At 36.1% G+C, this 15,994-nt stretch overlaps 1 protein-coding gene across 1 annotated transcript in view; it reads left to right on the forward strand.

Annotated features, from left to right (window-relative positions):
• The window catches only part of GRXCR1 (glutaredoxin and cysteine rich domain containing 1), a 113,863-nt gene that overhangs the window by 43,417 nt on the left and 54,452 nt on the right, over positions 1-15,994 (forward strand). Inside the window, exon 2 of the mRNA XM_006922463.1 lies at positions 7,401-7,643. Within this exon, the coding sequence (XP_006922525.1) occupies positions 7,401-7,643 (243 nt within the window). The remainder of the gene's footprint in view (positions 1-7,400; positions 7,644-15,994) is intronic.

The raw sequence follows: 15,994 nt of genomic DNA on the forward strand, positions 1-15,994 counted from the left end.
TTTCCAAAGAGAAAAAAAATCTAGATTTCAAGTGACGTGATTAATGCTACACTGGGAGAACTATGAACCTTTTTCAAGGTGTCCATGGTGGGTAATGGGGGCAACTTCATTTTCATTTAACTTTCTGGAAAAAATAAATTCTTTTTGAATGGAGATTCATTAGGTTCACTGGCTTTTCAATTAATACCTAAGCCAATTCAGTAATTGATTTGAAAAAATAGGTAATTCCTAAGGAAATAACTGAAATTTATTTACATCTGAGAGTATTAAGACAAAAGAAAACATTCTCTACAGAAATCCTTACATCCATTTGCATGCATCGCTCATGCATTTTTTTCATGCCACCAAGGGGACAGTTGAACTCTGATATCTAAGCTCCAATCTATTGCTTTCACTCAGAATTGATGGCACATCCAAACAAATGTAAGTGGCGATTTAATTTATTAAAGAGATTTATTTTTTGGTATTGTGTAATTATGAGGTTAAATTTTGCCATTCAAACTTATGAGATTGATGATATATGTGAATTTGAATTTGTTGGTTGTAATGATAGTTAATGGTGATAATGCCGGTGCTGGTGTGTGTCAGTACCATTTAATAATAATAATAGTAATAATAATAATAACAACAACAACAACAACAACAGGCCTGAAAAGGATGCCATTCACTGAGTGTTTATTAGGCATTGAGCTTCATGTCAAGGGTTTTTTTACTCATGAAATTATTTAATTCCCACAAATCCCCATGGAGAAAGCAGTAGTGTCCCCATGGTACAGATAAGAAAACTGAGACTTAAGGAGATTAAGTAACTGGTCTAAGATTACTCAATTACTAAGAGGCAGATTCAAACCAAGTTCTAATTATGTGTGGAAAAGAGGTCAGAAGATATTTATTGAACATATGCTATGCATCAGGTCATGTCCTGGGTTCTTAGTTCTAGTGAGTAAAACTATATTCCTGCTTCATAGGGTTATATTTTACTTGTGAGGATACACAGTAACCAATAAACACCCATAACATAATATCCAGCAGTACTAGGTGCTCTAAGAGACAGAACTGGATCAGAAGATAGAGAGCTTATTTTACATAGAATGATAAGGGAAGGTCTGTCTGAGGAGTGACAGCTAGCCAAAGGAATTAGAACGAAGTAAAGAGATGAGCCATGGAAATTTGTAGGACTCCCTGTGATAGTCTCTCTGTGGAATAATTTACCATTCAGTTCTAGAATGGTATGGCCCATTGGTTGGTTGTATTTAATAGGATTATATAGTACCTTCCAATGGAAAGAGCAAAGACTAAGAGGCAGACCCAGGTCAAAATTCTAGTTCTGCTACTTTTTCCTCTGAAGTATCGAGATACCTTAAATTTAGTTTCCTCATCTGTAAAATTTGGATAATAATTCTTATGTCTTATGATAAATGAAAACGGAACATGTAAAGTCCCCTTTGCAGTACTTAGAACTACATATAAATATGCAGGAGTCATGCAACAAATAATAGTTATTATAATTATTTTTATAATCTGTACCTTACAGAGAGACATGGAAAAGTTCCCTCAAAGTTTTTTTGTGATCACTGTATGGGGAGGGGATATGGCGTAGATCACTATTCACCTTCAGAGCTGAGTAGGGAATATTGATAGAATGGAAGCAGATCCAGGAAATAAGCTAAGAAAGGACCTTGGTGTAAAAGAGTAGGTTTTCATATCACATTAGTTAAGAGCAAGAATGAGAATTCAAGAGGTGATTTGAGAGCAAGGTACACAGGGGGTTATTTGTTTACTATTAAGAAGCATTTCATAGCATACATATAGCTACAGGGTAGCATGGAGAGAGAGAGAGAGAGAGAGAGAGAGAGAGAGAGAGAGAGAGAGAGAGAGATATCAAATACTACACATACAATATGGAACTATGCCTTCTGATATACTGATTCCGGGCTAATCACTTTGCTTATTTGCTTTCAGGTAGAAAAGATCCCTACACTTTGGCCATTTCAAAGGCAAAATGCATTCAGACTGAAAAAAAAGTTTAAAATGTCCCTCTTGTGATGTTACTTACTCACTGTTAATGGTGGGAGCATAATTTAGTAAAGAGACAAACCTCTTTAAATCACAGACATTACCTCTAGTGCAATGAATGGAGATATAGCAGTTTGGCCAACAGCTTCATCTTGGGAGAGAATGGCAGGACAACACTGTGGCTCAGTGGCTCAGTGAAAAGCACGCAGACTTTGGAAGGGAATGCATCTGGGTCCAATTTTCTAACTTTGATGAATTTTAACTCTATCAGGCTTATTTCCTCTCAGGCTAGTTTTCTACATCTATAAATAAAGACAGTAACATCGTGTAAATTATTGTGAGGATTAAATGAATACAAAGTTATTAGCATTATGTCTGCCATTGACATTTAAAAATGTTACTTTTTATTTTTTTATTTTTGTTTACAACCTGAACTCTGAAGTTGTCTGGAGACCCCTTGCTTCTTAATGATTTGGGAACATACTGGGATAAGACTAGAAAGAGGCCTAGTTCAGGAGGCCTTTTCAAAGCATTGCCAGGCTGGACAGGCAAAGGGTCAAATGGAAATATCCACTGGACTTGTTCCAGCAGGAGAAGCTGGGTCTGCTTCATGTTGATCCTCTGGAGGGGAGATGTGGGGACTGATTGGCCTGAATTCCAGTGTCACTTCTGTGGGTGTAGGGGCTCCTGAATTGTCCCCAAATGACTAGGTGACTACAGCACTTACTGTTTCATGGTGGAAAGTGCGAGACAAGATGCAGGCTGAGGACATACATTGGCTATTTAGTACCCTCTTAGTCTCATTAACAGCAATTACCATCTCTTGCCAACACATCTACATTTACTGCAGGTTGTCGCGAGGCTTCAGGGCACCCCTTAGAGTTATCTTTTTAATCAATGGAAAGGGAGAAATAGCCTTCCTTTTCTAATATCTAGGTCAGCTCTCAGAACAAGCAGGTTGCAAACCCCAGTGGCTTTTCAGTGTTATCTCAGATGCTTCCATCCTTCATTACTCTATTTCCATGGTAACCCTCAGGAAGGGAGAAGAGGGACAGCTAACCATTGAGAGGCTATTTTTAGATTTCTGGCCAGATGCTTTGACAGATCTGTTGAGGGAAAGAAGATGAAACAAATGTAGAAGAAGAATTTAATTTTTTATGGCCAAAGACAATATCATTTAAAATTCATATTATAAAACTAGAAAAGACTGAGAAATCATTCGACCTACTTCTATCTCTAGGAGGACCTACTTTCAATTCACATCAAACATTTATGCAATAAGATTTTTTTTTAAATAACATTTTACTTAATAGCTTATTCTAATAGATACCCATATTTCCTACCCTGAACTTACCTTTTATTCAGTCTCAGTTCCCAGACCAAGGGAATTTGGAATGAGACATGAGTATGATTGCTCAAGTTGTGGCCTACACAACCCTGAAGGTGTCACTCATTTAAACTCTGCTACTAGTGACATTCTCTAGGTTTATGCGGTGCACATCCTGTGCAACTATCTGCACTGACCTTGCTTCACTTATCTTTTAAAAATGTAAATCCTTCCCATCTTCCTTAAAAACCTTCAGGAATTTCTCATTGCTCTTAGGTTAAAGGCCCTTAGATCTTTCAAATGGCTATAACGTACAACATGATATCGATCCTGCATACTTGTCCAGAATCACTTAGTACTATTATAATTCTTCCTCTGTGTTTCAACAAAAGACCTTCTTTCAGAGTCTCAAATATGCCATCTTCTTCCCATCTCAAGAAATTTGCACTTAGCTATGATTCTTTTCCCCATGCTATCTACCTACTTAATTTCTCTGTTAAGTTCTTCTTGTACTTCCAGTCAGAACTCAAATATCAGAAAACACTTTCTTGACCTCTGAGACAAGAAAAGGCACTCTTGCAATAGCCTCTCCTAACATCTCATGCATTTCCTTCACAACACTTAACAGTTTATAATCCTATATTTATTGATATAATTTCTTTTTTTCATTACTTTAAAAATGAGTTCCATGTTGTTTGGGAATTATAGTGTTTGATCACCATGATATATCCAGTGCCTAGCACCATGTATGGCAAATGAATTATTCCAATGACTGAATAAATTACCAGCAATTATTTTAAAGGGACATAACCCCAGGTTCTTAATCAAGTCAAGTGTACTATGCGATTGCACTGGGGTTCCTTAAAATGTAATGTGCATCCAGATTCTCCAGAAATTTGTTAAAATGCAAATTTTGATTCAGTAGATCTGAGGTGAGGCCTATGATTCTGCATTTCCAAACTATTTTCTAACTAGCTCTAAAACTTGATTGCCTATTAGAATCACCATAGGAGCTTTAAAATAATCTTAATTCTGTGGTCCCACCATGGTGCTTCTGATTTAGTTGATGTCTACTTGGCCTGGGCTTTGGGGATTTTTAAAGCTCCCAGTTTATTCTAAAACCAAACATTCTTGGAGATCCACTGATTCCAGGAAAAGCTTATTCTCAACAGTAGATAAAGGGAAGGGATATTTTTGTTACCCTTTGTGTTAGACAGCATCCAACATAGCCATCTGATAGGGGTGTATCTTATTACTATTTTTTAAATGCACAACTCTTAAAGACACACAGAAAAGTAGTACCCGGCATTTGCTGTATGAGCAGAGAGAATCCTACATGAGTTGGTTAATGTGGCAGCAGAAAGGTCCAATCTTAAACTTTCTTACTTCTACACATGAGGCAAATGTATTTCTTATCGAATATTTTAAAAGTAAGTGTAGCTATTGAAAAAGAACATAGTGAAAGGATCAACTACAGTTAAATGCAGTCTTTGCAACCAGAAGAACAAGGCATAATTACTCAAATAGGATCACGAAAAAGAGAACTCTGGTGCTCTTCCAAAAGCTGCGACATTTACAGCAAGTTCCTGATTCCAGGCATGCCCATAATCATGAACGTGAAGAGGAGCTATAGGCTCTTGGGCATTTGATTGCTCTCTGAAGACCAATGCTTCTTATTCTAAAGCATAGCAATAATCACCTTCTCTTGTCATTAATTGCCCTGATTTTTCCCACTGACATTTTTGTTTGTGTTTTTAATCTTAAAAATTCCGCCATGTGAACTTTAATATTTTTGCAGTATTTAACTTTGCAGTATTTAACTTAGCACAGCACTACATTTCAAGCCCCATATTTGTTGTTTTCATAGTCCCACTTACTTTATTTTCTCAGCAAACCTGTTAGGTAGCTGTTGTATTATCACATTTTACAGATGAGAAAACTGAGGCTTAATAGTTTATTAGCTTTTAAAAGACACAATGATAGGCAGTGGCAGAGTCCAGGTATAACTGATGCTGTTTTGACCCCAGTGTTAATAAATTAGCAGCGTATAGTCCAAATTCAGCTCTCAGATATATGGGTCTACATGATCTCAATACATTTCAGTGAGGTTTCAAAGTTTAGAAAGCAGAAAAATTTCCATAAACATCCATATTTCAAGTGTATATCTAAAATAATCATGTCTGACAACACTGAGTGACATACATGCAAGCCTGAAACTTGCCTGAAGCTGACTAACATTTTTCCTTTTCATATGACACTCTCTCTGCCTCTTACTAATCTCTTTTAGTCCTGACCTGTCCTAGGATTTATGACACCTGCTTGGCCCCTCAGGCCTCTGGGTTTTCACCTTAGCCTCTAAACTCTAGGGAAGAAAGAAATGATTCTTATATTTCTAATAAATTTTATCACCACCACCACCAAAAAAAAAAAAAAGTCCCCTTTCTTGGTGAGGCAGAGAATATCACTTTGCCATCCTTATGACTTTGGACCTTTTTAGGACAATCTGTACATCAATGTCTGGCAGAATGGTCTGATTTCCTTGAACAAAAAGTGTTAGAGCTTAGTATCCTAACTTCTAACTCTAGTATTTTGCTGTGTGGCGTGGTCTCCAATTAAAGTTTTGACTTCACAGGGGTTTACAAATTGTGTGGTTGTGTTTTTGTTGTGTCCAGAATAACCAGACCCAACTTGAGTGCTCTTAACCAGGAGACAGTTTATTAGCCGGCGGCTGTCCTTGCAAAGGAGCAGCCCCGAATTGCCAAGATACAAGGTTTTTAAGCCCCAAATCCCATTGCTCATTCTGTCTTAAACACAAAGGTCCATCTTTCTCCTATTCACTATCTGTCAACCCACTGGTCAGGTGTGCAAGCGGGAAGTACAGAAGCAGAAAGCTTGTTGTTAGAATGTTTTTTTCATGCCACGCAAGCAAGCAGGGTTACACAGGCTAAAATTGGCAGTTAGCGTATGAGCTCATTGTTACAAGTTTCATGATTAACAGCATGTGGTTAGGAGTTCCAGAAACTAGGCCTAAGTTATAGACTTCCTTTGTCCAGTTTCAGGTTTTAATTATTCTTTAACCCTTTCACATTTCAGCGGTCTATTACATTTTAACAACTGTAGCCCCATGAAGACTCATGTGTCCCTTGCCTCACAGTATGGCTGTAATTTGTTCAGTCTTCTTCAGGTAAAACTGTTATTGAGGAAGAAGATCTTTCCTGATGGTGTCAGGACCTACTGGGTATGGTACTTGCAGTGCTGGGCAGTATTTCCCAGGAATGCAGTCACTGATTTCTGATGTAGAAGGAAATGGAGAAAAAAAGATTCTCACATAGGGATTCTTCACCTTTGTTTTGAGAGTTGTTTGCTTCTGTTGCAGTGTACCTGTTTCTTTGTTTCTTTTTTATGCTGACTTTCACCAGCTGCCCACTTTGGGGTTGGTTTCAATGCACTCCCTCTGAGTCCCTCAGTGGTTTAGTTGTGGCAGAGCCTTCTCACCACATGTTGGAACCCTGTTACTCAACAGAGCTCATGTACATATATTGTGCTACTTAAACTTCAGAACAATCCTACGATATTGATCTTGTTATTCTCAAGAAATTGTAGCTCAAAAGACTATTAAATTTTGTAAATTGATAAATAGAAGAATTTTCAAATGGTTTGAATGTGACATATTTTACTTTGGGTTTAAGAGGTAGATATGGTAAGTGAACAATGTCTACAAAACATGAGTAAAATAATTCAACCACTTTTATTTCATCACGTGGCATGCCAAGTGAGACATCATCAATTTTAAGATATGCCAGTATTTGACATGCCATGGAGAATAGAAAAAATACTGTCAATTAAGTTATGTCATTTAAATTATGTTGATTATTCCTATTTCAATTACAGATGTTCTAACTTAAAAAGTCATGTCTGAGAATTGACAAATATAGCACTTCATTCAACTTTTATTTCATACCCTTAATGTACAAAACACTTGTTAAAGCTTGTTAGTTGTCTTAAGATGTAAGACAGTAAATGTGAATATATTTACACTACAATGTTGTCCATTTAGCAACCATCAACCGACCTAGAATTTGACCGTGTGGTGATTTATACCACTTGCCTCCGTGTGGTACGGACAACCTTCGAAAGATGTGAACTGGTTAGAAAGATCTTCCAAAATCATCGTGTGAAATTTGAAGAGAAAAACATAGCTCTGAATGGTGACTATGGAAAAGAGTTAGATGAAAGATGCCGACGGGTGTCTGAAGCTCCTTCTCTCCCTGTCGTGTTCATTGATGGCCATTATCTTGGGGTAAGAAAAATCATATTTTTATTGGACCAAACCAGTGTTGATAGAAATCTAAAAGCCTATGACAGGGAAACTTGCAACATAACTACCAGGACACTTGCTACTTTTGGAGTTCAAACCGGAGGGATCAAAGCACTTTCTGTATGGCAACTGTTTCTCCCTGCAGAAGTACTGTAAGGTAAAATCAGAATGAAATTGCCTTTTTGAATAGGATATATTTAAAAAGCTTTTCAATTGATTTGAGTTTTGCATTGTGAAGTTTGACATGTGGGATAAACTATTTTTTTAGTAAGGCAAAAAAAAATGGAATATTTATAAGATATGTATTTTCGAATTCTTTTATACTACCATTATCCAATACTCAATTTCCTACCTAATGAACCTAAGATGACAGTCCTGAAATGAAATCAATAAGAAATGGGGCCTGGAGCCAGAATTTTATCTGCTTATTATTTAAAATTATGCTCGATTTTGGTAATGCAGCAGTGTGAGACACAAATTCAAGCTTACAGTAAGCAAAGAGAACTCCCAGAGCAGTAAGAAAACATGCCTGCTTCATTTTTCTTTGAATAAACTGTTAGTATAATAGTTCACATTGACTTGTGAACATGTTCAATTGGTAAGAAGCCCATGAAAGGACTCTGGAGAGGGCATTTTTGAAAGAGTCGGGGCAAAGACCAAAGGGACACCAGAGGTTGAGGGGGGTGGGACTGATTACGTGATTGCTTATCAGAGAACAAAGACTGTCATATCTCAGAGTGATACTTGGATCTAGGTTTTTTTGTGCGTGTTTGGTGTTAACTTGCAGTTTTCAGCTAAGGTTAGAAAAATCCAGAAAAGGAAATACTCATATTTTGTTACAGGGAACTTCATATTCTTTTCATATTTTCACAGGGAACCTGTGTTCTGATATACTGTCAGGAGCCATAGCTGTCAGAGGCAGCCTGTCATCTTATGGAAAGACAAAAGCAGAGAAGCCATGATTCAATAGCTTTGTTATTATGCAATATTACTTTCAACCAGAGCTGGATACAGACTACATTCTGAAGAGAAGAATTTTGATTTGAAGTGTTGAGCTTCTTTTATTATATTACAAGATAAACTCTTAGACCCCACCCCCCCCAAGCTATAACAATGGCAGTGGTAATGATAAATAATAATGATAAGACTACTAATAATACTATATTATACTGTCAACTTTACATGTGTCATCTCATCTAAGCCTTAGGACAGCCTTAGAAATCAACTCTCTGGCATACTGGTTAAGAGGCAAGACAGCCTTGAAATCAGACAGTCTTGTTTCAGATTCTTTCTCTGATGCTTTCATGTGATTCTGGGCAATTTATAAATCACTTTATGTCTTGGTTTCCTTATTTGTAAAATGAAAAGGATAGGATTTTTCTTACATTCCAATTGTGAGGCTTTTATACTTAATTCCTGTGCTTGAAACAAAGTTATATTTTCGATAAATATTAACAATTATTGTCACTGTTTTGTAAAAGACAGCAATAATTTCTTTATACCAAGTCACATAGCTGGTAAGTAGCAGGGCCAGACTCAATATTAGGTCTGTCCAACTCCCCAAACACTTGCTCTTTGGTATTTAACCTCAAAGAGAAGGATCTTTGACAATTTGTTTGCTGATACATTCTTAGCACCTACAAAGTCCTCAAAAACGTGTTGAATGGATGTATTAATGATTCTCTCTTGTCTCATAATCTTTCCTTCTCTCCCTAAGACATTCTTCCATAAGGAAATGATCTGATAAACTCCCCCATACGGAGGAGAATATCATTGATAAGCTTTGTGGGCTTTTGCCTTTTAACCCAGGAAAAATTCTTCTGACAGTGTAAGATATTTCTTAATATGGAATTTAAATTTCTGTGAAACTGCATAACTAAACTTGACGAGCGACCACCTGCTTCCACTAGTACAAGGTTAGCCTCTCCTGCTATACTGCTCTTGACCATGCTTATCTTCTCTCTGCTTCTGAGATGGTATGACAGGCTGCAGTGCCTTTTCTGCTCTTTGTCTTGCAGTTGGAGGAGAGTGCAGCAAAGAAGGTAGGATGCAGATTTATTTCTCTGACGCTTTTGCTCTGGGATCACTTTATTATCACACACAGCACCCTAGAGGAGGAAAGATCACACAGGAGCTACCTTGTTGCTTCTAAAATTTGAACTTAATGCTCTAAACTTGGAGAGAGGCCAGAGACAGTCAATTTTTTCCTGTTTTTCTTTCCCCCTTAAAGAAGGATAATTAATTCTAAATCTGTAATTCAAAATGGAGGTAAACACTCAAGAATAACTTATATAACAAATTCCCCTTCTACTACAGAAGCTTCTTTCTTAAAATTCCAGTGTGCAGTTGTAAATGGAAGGCATTGCTGGAATAGTAGAACCCTTTTGCTGCAGTATTCGTGCATCTGAAATGGAAGGATGCCCTCTGCTGGAGTTTGGCATGTGGAGAAACATAATTTTTAGGGAGATAAAGAAGCTGATGTTGGTAATTTCCAATGTCTGTGATGTTTTAGTCACATGAAACCATTTGATTTAGTTTAAATTTAGATGAGTGAGAAAAATCAAGATGTATGAATCATCTGCATATTACAACTTTCTTTAAAGGGGGAGAGAGAGAGAAATAGAGTGACAGAGCAGGCCAGAGAATGAGTTAGAGACAGAAACAGAAATATAGGCATGTGAAAGCAGACTATAGGAGACAGTGAAATGGGGTACAGAGAGTATGAGAACATTTTGCAGTTCCCTTATTTTGCTGCCATCATCGCCACTCAACCCAAGGTGGATGGTGCCAAAAGAATTTAGTTATCTTCATTGAAGGGAAGTTAACAGAGTCCAATGGGCAAGAACAGAAAGATTGACAAGGATGCTGAGCTCTTTTTTCCTGATCACTCTCTTCTGCAACTAAACTAAAAACTAAAGATGAAAGCAATGCAATAGTCAAGGGGAAAAAATTACTTTAGAAAACAAATTTATAATGCTCTGTTGCAGGGGGTGGCGAGGGGAGGAGCAAGTTCAGCTTGGTACTTATTTAGGGCAGTTGTCCTGTTGTTTTGGCATCAGAACCCCTTCACACAAAATGATTGTGTTTTAACAGTTTAGACATAAATTATCTTAGAAATTCCCGTAAAAAATAATTTAGAAATAATGTTTCGATTCTGAACCAGCCATAAAACTCTACAGTGGAAATCCACAAAACTCACACTGAAACTGGACTATGAAACACATAGAATGAACCTAAGTGGGGACTCTGGTAATAGAGAGAAAAACAGAAGAGCTATTGATTTAGGCAGATCTCTAAAATAGCTGATATTGAGGTGTGACTGCTTGATAATTTTATAGCTATTTAAAGTATAATTTTATTCAATTTAAGAATGGAAGAATTATTATTAAACATAGTTTACAGACTAGGCATACAGACTCTAAGCATGCTTCTAGATAACACTTGCAAACCTCTGCAGAAATGGATCACCAAGGAAATCTGTCACAATCAGGAACTGGTCAGCTCTAGAAATTTGATGTTTTTGCCATGGTCCACACCAGCAAAATGGATGATTTTCTTTGTCCTTTCTACATAAATCTACTCCTAAGTAAAGTCTCAAGAGAATGTATCTGTGGTTACTAATATTGCATATGAAAACTGAGGGAAAATGGGAAATATATTTTTTTGTTTTCTAGCCTGTACAGTATCCTCTACAGTATAGGAAGACATTCTAGGAGACTGGATTAGTTACTGAATGAGCTAAACCACAGTATCTTTCAGATATCCTGTTTTCATTTATTTTGATTTGTTTATTCAGCTTTATTGAGGTATAATTTACATATAATAAACTATACCCATTTAAAGTACACATTTTTATGAGTTTTGACAGATGTGTACACCCATGAATCTACCAACATATTCAAGATACAGAGCATTTCCATAACCTTCCAAATACTCCTCGTGCCGTTTGGCAGTCAGTCTCTTTCTCCATCCCCAGTCCCCTGGTTACCACTGATCTTTCTGTTGATATAGTTTTCTATTCCTCTAATGTCAGGGTAGTGATGAGCTCATCAAGTGAATTTGGAAGTACCCTACTCTCTATAGTTTTAATTTCTGGTGCTCTTTATGCCTTAGTGTAGAACCTTATGTCCATTTGACATCATTTCCCTTTTATCTAAAGGACTTCTTCTATACCACTATTGTAAAGTGGGCCTGCTGTAGATGAATTCTTTTAGATTTTTTATGTCTGAAAAATTTTTATGTCACCTTTGTTTTTAAACAATATTTTTTCTGGGTATAGGATTCTAGATTGAAAGTTTGTTTTTTATCTTTCAATACTTTAGAGAAGTTGCTCGTTTACTTCTCACTTGCATTTCTTCTGATGAAAAATAATCTATTGTTATCCTTATCTTTTTTTCCTGTGTATATACTATGTCTTTTCTCCCTCTCTGGCTACTTTTAAGATTTTTATTTATCACTAGATTTCAGAAACTTGATTATATCTCTTGCTGTAGTTTTCCTCATGTTTCAAGAATGTTGCTGAAACTCTTGACATCGTGCCTGCATTCAAGGCAGGAAGGGAATGAGAAAGAAAAGAGAAGTGCATCCTACTTGAAAGAGCTCCCTTTTAAAGATATTTTTGGAAAACCCATCCAACTTCCACTTGAATTTTATTTTCACTTTTAGTTGCAAAGTAAGCTAGAAATTGTGATCTTCCAGAGAGACACATTGATAGGCTGAAAAAATCATTTTTTTCTTAGAAGAAAAGAGAGATAGTGGATATTGTATAGGAAGTCAGTCTTGATATTTTAGCATTTAATTATAGAATTGATGAACTTAGACCTTCTTTTCCTTTTTTTTTTTTTGAAGTCATGTTCATCCCTTTTTGGTCATTTCCTTGATTATTAACAATTTCATCAGAGGTTTGAATGAGAAGAGAATCCCTTGAACATTCAAATTTACCCTTACTGTCTTGGATCTTATTTGTAGTCGACACAGTAAATGTTTTATCTTCAAACCTCCTAGTTCAAAGTCATGAAGTGTTTGTTCCTGGCCTGTTCACTCTACTTCAGAAAGTGCAGGGATAGAGAAGTTTGACATTTAAGCCTTAAGTTAGGCTCTTGGAATTTAAATTAAGCAATACTTTCTCATATGATTGCTTTTTGTTCTTTTTTCCTGAATAATTGAGGAGAGTTTTTAATGGCAACAATAATAGCAATAATAATAAAGGCTTACTTGAATGCTAAGCTTTTTAATACATTGTCTTTTACATTTTAAAATAATACTGTGAATAGTACTATTATCATTTATCACATGAAAATTTTGTACCTGAAGAAAAGTAAGGCTTATCCAAATTAAGAAACTGTTTAAATGCCTTCATATCACAAGTGGCATAATTGGGATTCGAATTTAGGTGTGTCTGACTCTAGAGCTTGAACTATTTAAAATACAGGCCACAAGTTCCTTAACCCTCAGCTTTAGTGGCTTTCAGTTCCACTCTTGGAATTACCAGCATATTTACATCCTAAGTCAGTTTATATTTTAGCATTTAATTATAGAATTGATGAACTTAGACCTTCTTTTCCTTTTTTTTTTTTTTGAAGTCATGTTCATCCCTTTTTGGTCATTTCCTTGATTATTAACAATTTCATCAGAGGTTTGAATGAGAAGAGAATCCCTTGAACATTCAAATTTACCCTTACTGTCTTGGATCTTATTTGTAGTCGACACAGTAAATGTTTTATCTTCAAACCTCCTAGTTCAAAGTCATGAAGTGTTTGTTCCTGGCCTGTTCACTCTACTTCAGAAAGTGCAGGGATAGAGAAGTTTGACATTTAAGCCTTAAGTTAGGCTCTTGGAATTTAAATTAAGCAATACTTTCTCATATGATTGCTTTTTGTTCTTTTTTCCTGAATAATTGAGGAGAGTTTTTAATGGCAACAATAATAGCAATAATAATAAAGGCTTACTTGAATGCTAAGCTTTTTAATACATTGTCTTTTACATTTTAAAATAATACTGTGAATAGTACTATTATCATTTATCACATGAAAATTTTGTACCTGAAGAAAAGTAAGGCTTATCCAAATTAAGAAACTGTTTAAATGCCTTCATATCACAAGTGGCATAATTGGGATTCGAATTTAGGTGTGTCTGACTCTAGAGCTTGAACTATTTAAAATACAGGCCACAAGTTCCTTAACCCTCAGCTTTAGTGGCTTTCAGTTCCACTCTTGGAATTACCAGCATATTTACATCCTGAATTACTTCATCACTTGAAACCACTCCACATTCAAGATCTTGAACTTAGAAGTGTCTTGCTCTGGCCATAGTTTTCTGTTCTTTAGTCTCTTTCCTTTGTCTCTGTATTTAATTTATTCTATCATCATAGGTATTGTTTATCCTTCCCTCCTTTTCATTTCTCTCAGCTTATAGTCACAATTTTGGTTTCATTTGTTCCCCTACCTTATCGTATTCAGGAATATAATAATATCCAGTCCGTTATTGCTTGATAAACAAGCTCTCTTGACTTTCCAAGCCATGGATTGGAACAAACCATAGTCAAAGTTCAGGCTCTATGATGGAAGTAGCTGTATCAGTTGAGTTTGCTATATAACAAACCACCCCAAAACTTAGTGGCTTATGACAATTAGTTTGTAGATTGAAATGTTGGCTGGGTTGGCTGCTCTTTGTGGTCTGTTGGTGGCCTGGCTAGAGCTAAGTAGTCTAGGATGGCTTGAATTACATATGTGAAAATTGGCTCCTCTGAAGGCTTCTCTAGCAAATTAGCCAGGAGATTTTAAATGGTGGCAAAGTAGTTCCTAGCAGTGAAAGAGGGCAAGCCCTAATGCTCAAGTACATTTTAAACCTCTGCCTGTGTCACATTTGTTTTTTTTCCATTTACTATAGCAAGTCCATGATCACGTCCAGATTCAAGATGGAGAGAACAAACTCCAGCTCTAGATGGGTGGACAACTAATGTCATGTTGTAGAGTGTCCATACAGTGAGGCATGAACAAATTGGGGGCAAATATCATGACAGTCTACCAAAGTGCAGAACTTTGATGTCATCTAATCTTGGCTTTTTGCTAGGACCAGTGTGCTCACTGCCATTTTCATGTTGGAGGATAGCGTACTTTTACCAAAGCCAGTTAATTATGCTTCAATATTACACATGCCAATGAAATTTGTTTGTAGAAGTTTGGCAGTCAAAGCACAGTAAGGAACTAAATCAAAGTACCAACTCTCTCTCAAATTTCCCGAGCCATACATCATCATCTTGTTTCTCCAGCAATACTGTAGCATCACCAGTAGCATCTTGTGATATCCTTGGTCCACTGACCAAATTTTCACCTCAGCCTTGCTGATTTGTTTGGCTGTCACCTTGTACTCACAGAAGAGATGCAGCAGCGCTATGATTATAGTTTTTTCATCTCATATTTTCAGTGCTGCAGTTAATTCAATGACATGAAAAGTCATTAGTAGTAAGTACCTTAAAACCTGTTTATGCACAATTCAACTTTCACTCCAATAACTTAAGAGTTCATTAAATAGAGAGAACTTTTGAGGCATGTAGATATTGAGTATTTCTAAATTATAGGCCCAAGGAAAACTTTACTCACAAATTTAAATCTATTGTCTCATTTGCCCAAGACCTTGCCACTTTCAGTATTGTCTGATATAATTATCTGTATGGCAGGATACTTGTAAAGTGTCTGGTAGGTCCATTGTTTAATGATTTGTGTAATATGTCAAAACCTGAGTCTTAAATTTGGTGCTTTGGACTTGAACACTATAAAGTATAAATTAGTTATGTCTATTTGTGACTTGGCCACTGATTAAAAGAAGCTATAGAACATGCCACTTAATAAAGGGCTCCAGGAGCCAGTTTTCCTATATCCCAAGTTAGATGTAAATAGTTATTTTCAGCCTGATTAAAAAGAAAATACATCTGTGCATAATTGGTGTTTTTTTATTAGGATTTAAAGACATAATGTAAAGCATTTAAGATCTTTTTTTAAGCCTAGAAAATGCATAAAAATAAATTGATTTATCATTTTATAAGTAAGTGAAAATTAATAGAAATTTTAATAAGCATCCTTTTGATAGAACTCTAATAGAACTAATTAGAACTTTCTAATAGCAGTATCTCAGTAAGGAAAAGCTTTGGTTAGAATTGAACTCTATTTCTGTTCTTATGAGCATAGAGGTTTAGTATCCTTTCAACACCAGAGGTCTCTCACAATATAAGAAAACATTAAATAAAAAAATAAATAAAAGTAGAAGAAATCATTTGCGCTATACCTTTCTTTAGAGCTCAATTAAAATGAAATGTCTTAAATGTCTTAGAAACT

Source organism: Pteropus alecto, unplaced genomic scaffold, assembly GCF_000325575.1.
Source record: "Pteropus alecto unplaced genomic scaffold, ASM32557v1 scaffold57, whole genome shotgun sequence".
Lineage (NCBI taxonomy): Eukaryota > Metazoa > Chordata > Mammalia > Chiroptera > Pteropodidae > Pteropus > Pteropus alecto.